Source organism: Asparagus officinalis, chromosome 2, assembly GCF_001876935.1.
Source record: "Asparagus officinalis chromosome 2, Aspof.V1, whole genome shotgun sequence".
NCBI lineage: Eukaryota > Viridiplantae > Streptophyta > Magnoliopsida > Asparagales > Asparagaceae > Asparagus > Asparagus officinalis.
In genome coordinates, this window is record NC_033795.1 from 41,548,480 (window position 1) to 41,556,093 (window position 7,614).

Here is a 7,614-nt window from a genome sequence, read left to right on the forward strand (position 1 = left end):
TAAGGCAAAGTTTAGGGGTTGCATAAAGCGCTCCGTAAGTAAAGATGTACTTAATTGATCTTTGATCACCCTCTAGTACTATCCTTACCTGGCTAACTACCTGGATAAAACTTTAATCTTTTCACTGTAGGAGTTCTTGGTTAGGAGCTGGTCTAGTTGAGTTAGGATAAACCCTAGAATTAGAGTGATTAAAAAGTGATTGCTTTGATTTGTTTTAGTTAGGATTTTTTTTCTTTATCTTTTCATATAAAAAAACTAATTTTCTTTCTTTCCTTAAAAAGAAAAAAAATTATTTTGGTGTATGCAAACTTGGGTTCAAGATAATTCTCATCGTTTAATCCGTGTTGAACCAATTCAAGAAATGGCAAATCAACCTGTTCTTCAGGATATGTACCCCATCAGAAATACAATTCCATCTTGCATAAGACTCCCCGAAGTAAATGAAGCAATTTTCAAGCTTAGACCGCATTACATAAACATTCTTCCTAAATTCCTTGGTAATGAAACAGAAGATGCATATATTTTTTTTCTCGGAATTTAAGTAAGTGTGTATTATGATTAAAATGAGAGAATTGACCGAAGATGCAATTAAGCTCATATTTATTCCATTTGCTCTTAAGGACAAAGCTAAAAAATGGCTGTGCAGCTTACCGATAAATTTCATCTCAACTTGGGAGGAATTTGTCACCGTTTTTCTTAAGAAAATTTTCCCTATTCACAAAACGGTAAAGCTTAGGAACAGTATTCAAAACTTTAAAATTGTCCCAGCGGAGCCATTCTGGAAATATTTTGACCGATTTAAAGATCTTTTAATCCAATGTCCTCATCACGGTCTAGAAAAATAGCGACTGTGCCAAGTCATATATGAAGGATTGGACTATTCTTCAAAAACATCTTTAGAATCGATGTGTCAGGGAGATTTTATGAGGAAAAATGCAGATGAAGCTTGGGAATTTCTAGAGAGTTTATCCGAGAAAACAATACAGTAGGAATACTATGATGACAGGGTTTCATCAGTTCCCCAGTCTAAGTCTAGTGATCTTTCCCTGGAGTCAAACATTGCTTCTGAAGTGAAGATGGCGACGATTCTGCAGAGGTTAGAAACCTTAGAAATTAAGGAACGGGCTCCAGCTCAAATCAATCATGTTTCTACCCTGAGTTTTCATAACTGTCAGTCTCCTACCCACGTTTCAGAGGAATGTCCTTTCCTAGGAAACAACCATGCTTTAGAATAGATGAACGCTGCATTCCAGCGTCCTAGAAATGATCTATTTTCTCCAACCTACAATCCAGGTTGAAGAAATCATCCCAACTTTGCATGGAACCAAGGAAATTCTCCTGGAAATCAAAACTTCATTCCCGCGTCAAACTAACAATTTCCTAGGGGAAACACTGTCCCGTTCAACTCACCAAATAATTTCTAACAAACTAACCCAGTTTTTCCAACCCAACATCCTCATCCTCACCAGCCTACAAATCCTTCAAATTCTGATCATGACAAACATTTAAGTGTCTTAGAAAAGAATTTAGAAGCTATGATCAAAGCTTCTACACAAACTACCAATGTGTTGACCTAGTCATCCACCACTCTAAATTCCTTCATGCAAACCACCGCCAAGTGCTCAACTCGAACACTCAAGCCATAGCCCGGTTAGAAACTCAACTTGGGCAACTAGCCACTATCGTGAGTGAGAGAGAAAAAGAAAAATTCCCAAGTCAACCAATTGCAAACCCTAAAGATAATGGATCCAGTTCAACTCATCCAGCTCATGTGAATGCAATTCACACACTACGATCAGGAAAACAAATAGACAACCAAGTTAGAATGCCATCGGATCAAACCCCTTCTCCCATCCAACACACTCCTTCCAATGAAGCAATACCTTCTGATGACCAAAATGCTGAACATGAGATTGAGCCTGATCTAGATAGGTATAGGCCCGTTGCCCCCTTTCCAGATAAACTCAAACCTAGGAAAAACTCCCCGCAGGTTGAGAAAATCCTAGAAACATTTAAACAGGTCAAGATCAACATCCCTCTCCTAGATGCAATCGAACAAATCCCCTCTTATGCAAAGTTCTTGAAGGACTTATGCACTAAGAAAAGAACCACCAATATCCCCAAAAAAGTCTTCTTAGCTGCCAACCTTAGTAAAATTTTTTCGAAACCCATGTTGTTGAAATGTAAGGACCCTGGTTGTCCCACAATTCCATGCGTCATAGGTAACACTCATATTGATAAGGCACTTCTAGACTTGGAAGCCAGCATCAACCTCCTTCCTTATTCAGTCTATCAACAGCTAGGTGTAGAAGAGCTTAAACCGACAAGATGCACTCTACAGTTAGTCGATAGAACCGATCAAATGAAACTATCTTTTGGGAATATGACTGTTGACCTCAATATCTTCAACCTAGGAAGGCAGCCTAGTGATCCATCTGATAAACCCATGGAAGTAAATTTCATTCAAGGAATATCCAGTGAACAACAAGAGGGAGAGTGTGAGTCCGATTCAAATGCATTTGATTTAATGATTGAGGAGCTTTCTGATGACGAACTAGAGATAGAACCGCTGGTCAATCATGTTTATACTGTTGGCTGGCAACGAGAACCTATGAAGATAGAACCCCGAGTCTAGCTTCGCCAATCTGTGGAGGAACCCCCTAAGTTAGAGCTCAAACCTCTGCCTAAAAATCTAGAGTATGCCTACTTAGGGGAGAACGAGTCTTTACCAGTTATCATTTCTTCTGAGTTGACTACCGGTCAAAAGGAAGCTCTCTTAGCTGTTTTAAGAGAGAATAGGGAAGCCATTGGATGGACCATGGCTGATATCAAAGGGATTAGTCCAACCATTGTTCAACACCGAATCCATTTGATAGATGATGCCAAACCTACTAGAGATGCTCAATGTAGGTTAAACCCAGTGATGAAAGAAGCCGTTAGGAAAGACATTCTGAAATGTCTCGATCATGGGATCATTTATCCCATTTCTGATAGTTCATGGGTGAGTCCGATCCAAGTTGTTCCAAAGAAATCTAGGATCACCGTGATCCAAAATGAGGCTAATGAGCTGATTCCCACTCAGATCCAAACTGGATGGCGAGTTTGCATTGACTACCGAAAACTCAACTTAGCCACTCGGAAAGATCACTTCCCTCTTCCTTTCATTGACCAAATGTTAAAGCGTTTAGCAGGACACAAGTTCTAATGTTTCCCGGATGGATATTCAGGTTACAATCAAATCCCTATCGCTCCAGAAGATCAGGAGAAAACCACCTTCACTTGCCCGTATGGAATATTCGCATACCGATGCATGCCCTTTAGACTATGCAACGCACCGGCCACATTCCAATGTTGCATGATCAGTATTTTTTTTCTGACATGATAGAGCGATTTCTCGAAATTTTCATGGACGACTTTTCCATCTTTGGTGACACATTTTCCCAATGTTTGCATCATCTTAAACTGGTCCTAAAACGGTGTAGGAAGAAAAATCTGACTCTCAATTGGGAGAAATGTCATTTCATGGTCAAACAAGCTACTGCTAGAAACATGACTTTTAGCAACGGAAAAATCCGTCGCTAAAAGTCGAAAATCCGTCGCTAAAACCTTTAGCGACGGAAAAAATAAAATTCTGTCTCCAAAAAACCGTCAGTATAGTGAGGGTAGCTAAAATCGGTTTTAGCGACGGATTTTCCGTGGACAAATTTTCAAAACCAACCTATTTACAAATTTAATCACAGAAAACAACCCACTTCAGATTTAATTGCAAAAACCGACCTGGTTTCAGCCTTGGCGCTGAAACCAGGTCGGTTTTTGTGAAAAAACATTCGAAACTTCACGGGAGTTGAACTCCCGTGAAGTTTCCCAGTACAAAAAAAAAAAAATTTGAACTACGAAACTTCACGGGAGTTCAACTCCCGTGAAGTTTCGGATAAAAATTTTCAAAAACCGACCTGAAACCAGGTCGGTTTTTGCAATTAAATCTGAAATAGGTTGTTTTCTGCTATTAAATTTGTAAATAGGTTGGTTTTGAAAATTTGTCCATTTTCCGTCGCTAAATTTTAACGATGGAAAATTAGCGACGTATAATCCGTCGCATTATTTTTTTTTAAAAAATAAAAACTTTTAGCTACGACGTATAATCCGTCGCATTATTTTTTTTAAAAAAATAAAAACTTTTAGCTACGAAAAATCCGTCGCTATAACTTTTAGCGACGTATAACAACTTTTAGCTACGGAAAATCCATCGCTAAAACTTATTAGCGACGAAAAATCCGTCGCTATAACTATTTTTAAAAAATAAAAATAAAATGAATTTTCCGTCGCCATTAACATTAACGACGGAAAATCCGTCGGTAATATTTGTCCCCCGTATCTGTTTTCCGTCGCTAAAAGTCTATTTAGCGACGGCTAATCCGTTGCTAAATATTTCCAATATTTTTTTAAAAATAATTTAAAAATTGAAAAAACCTGTACAATAATATAATAAATTTAAAACCCTGTTCGATCAGCATTATAATATTCATTCTCACGCATATATAACACATATAATTTAATTAAAATATCCTAACATAATAAACATTGTTTATATAGTACACCCCATGATAAATATTGTTTATACAACACACTCATTCATTGTTTTCAAAGGTAAAAAAACAAATCAGTCCTCCTGATCATCATCATCATTATCATCATCCTCATCACTAGCTCCACCTTGTCTAGAAGTCTCGGCCTGCAAATATAAATCAAACGTTAACAACATGACATGACATTCAAGTATAACAATAAGAGAGTATCATGGCATATTCTTATGTATTATACGCAACTATCATCACTACGCACACACGCACCATCAACACCACCATCACATAAAAATATTATACGTATATATTTTGGGCTTTGTGTTATGCTAACCTTCAACATAACCCTCACTATAACCCTCAATGTAACCCTCACCTAACCCTAACCCTAACCCTCACCCTCGCCATAACTCTCACCCTCACCTAACCCTAACCCTAACACTCACGTAATCCTAACCCTCACCCTCGCCATAACTCTCACCCTCGCCCTCGCCATAATCCTCGCCCTCCCCCTTATGCAAACACACAGCCCCTAAGGAAAATGGACAAGCACAACACGACGATATACATACATACTTTTTAAATTTATTAAATCCTTAAGTTAGTACACATAAGATTGAAAAATGCATCATATGTTCATACATATCATGTCTTTGACTTTGTGAACATTAAATCCATACATATGAAGGATCCCAACAAGTCCACTAGAGCCTGCTCTAGTTTTTATATGTCATGATTTCCAAGAAGCTTAGTAGTCAACACATGAAAACATTGGGTAATCTTCAACATAACCCTCACTTAATTGCTCTATGTTGAGGAGCTTTTTGTCTACATTAAGGGGGGAGACAGCATGCATTTTAGTGGTAAAATATGACATATGATTTGATTAAACTATAATAGTGTCTCAATTAGTACATGATACACAAATCAGTATCAGTATAAGATCATTTGGATAAAAAATGCAAATTGATTACAAAATTTGATTGACTAAATGATTTGATGCACTATTTTCTGGGATGTATGTTTCTTGCAAGGAATAAATAAAGGAATTGAAACTTTAACTCTGTTGTCATTATATTTAGTGCATATTTAAAAAAGTATAGAACAACCTTTAGATGCTTAGGAACAAAATAACAATCCATATAGTATTTTCATAAAAGACTTGATTTCGAGTTTATTGATAATAAAGAAAACTAATATTTCTATATATTGATAGCTCTTTAGCTTACTCCAAAATTTATTGCAAAAATCAACTTACTACTACATTTTCTCCAAGCCCTTAAAACTAAAAATAAAAATTAAAAAAATCCACGAAACTTGCAACATCAAAAATACATGGTGAACATCAAAAATATAAACATGTTCAACAATATTTATCAAAAATAATAGGGAGGAAGGAGAACATGAAATGTCATTAGGCAAACCATCAGAGTATGCAAACAAGCTCATATAACCAGCATTAGGCAACCACAAGTAAGCTCAGACTAGCTCACAGTATGCTAATATTACTATATACTATATAGCTATATTTTTATTACCCCTTCACCAAATCACATAGTATAGGATAATATATGGATACATAAACCAGCAAGTAACCCTACAGTATTCAGAAGTGAAACTAAAAGTTGACTATAACATAAAGCAACCAACACATCGTTAACCCATGAAGCCAATCCAACAATATGCATAAAGCAATTTCAATTAGAATCGAACACAAAACATGCATACAAATTTGAAAAAAAGCAATAGAGTTATACCATTAAGGGAATCATGGCAGGAAAATTGAAAGGACATATCCCTGCACAGACACCAAGAGGCTCCCTGATACTATATGTATCAATTCCCCTTGAAACATTTGACACGTATTCCCCCATCTGGAGTGTTGCCATCCCACAAGCATGCTCCACCACCTCTACAATAACATACCAAGAAACAATTGTGCAAATTACGCATCCATCTAAATTATGTTTTTTACTGAATAAAATAAACAACAATGTCCAATTGTCCATCATCCCTAACATATTGGTTCATTACGAAATAATACACGCAGACTTTAATGGAAATTTAGATTTGGTGTTAAACTAACCTAAACCACAGAAAACATCACCCTGAGCATCTTTAAGTGTCTTCCCCTGTTCAGTTGTAATATTCATAGTAAGCTTATCCTGAAATAGAAACACATATACCATTAGTAATTGACCCTTGCTACAAAGTAAACATTTTTCAAAACAAATTACCATGACTCTTCGAATGAGCTCTTGGAGCTTGAACATAACCCGCTGCCTTGAAGTAACTGGAGTATTCTTCCATTTAGGAAAAGCTTTTTTTGCAACGTTAACCGCCGCTTTAAACTCTTCGTCTGTAGTCAATGGAATCCTAGAAACTACTTCTTGTGTCGCCTATTATTATTTAAAAAAACACTTTTTTAGCAAATTCAATAACAATCCATTGGGAAAGCATAAAGTGAAAAGATCGAGGCTTACAGTATTGATAACATCGATTGAAGACTCCGATCGGGACTCCAAGAACTCCCCTCTGATGAGATTCCTTACTCTCGTCTGTAAATTCATCATAAAAACCGATCGGGACTCCAAGAACTCCCCTCTGATGAGATTCCTTACTCTCGTCTGTAAATTCATCATAAAAAACCATTTACCCCTAACAATTGAATCTAAAAACCCTGATTTCAATGTTAAATCGGTTATCGGAGCCATTCCGAGGGCCGGCGATGCTTCAGTGACGGTGGAGAAGCGGGAGAATCCCTAAGATTTCAATGACGGGCGCTAGAAGCTACATCAAAAAGCAACATGTGAACAGAAATTGGGGAAATCATAGGGTTTATTTCAAGGGATTTGATTTCACACCGCCTTGTCAGAGCGCTGATCCGAGCATAATTTAGGGAGGGAATATGAAGAAAGAGAGTGGAGGAGAGGGAGAGGACGGCCATGGCAAGCTCTTGGAACCCTAGGTTGGAGAGGATCGGAGAGAGGTACCGGTGGAAGTGGCGCTAGATCGTGGTCGTCGCCGCGTCCTT

The 7,614-nt window shown here is 37.4% G+C and overlaps 1 protein-coding gene across 1 annotated transcript; it reads right to left on the reverse strand.

Moving 5' to 3' along the window:
• LOC109830707 (methylmalonate-semialdehyde dehydrogenase [acylating], mitochondrial-like) lies at positions 6,193–7,154 on the reverse strand. The gene is made up of 4 exons (XM_020398064.1): positions 7,064–7,154; positions 6,818–6,979; positions 6,667–6,745; positions 6,193–6,492 (listed from the first exon to the last, which is right to left on the reverse strand). The coding sequence occupies exons 1-4, from the start codon at positions 7,151–7,153 to the stop codon at positions 6,332–6,334; spliced, it is 492 nt and encodes a 163-aa protein (XP_020253653.1). The 5' UTR covers position 7,154; the 3' UTR covers positions 6,193–6,331.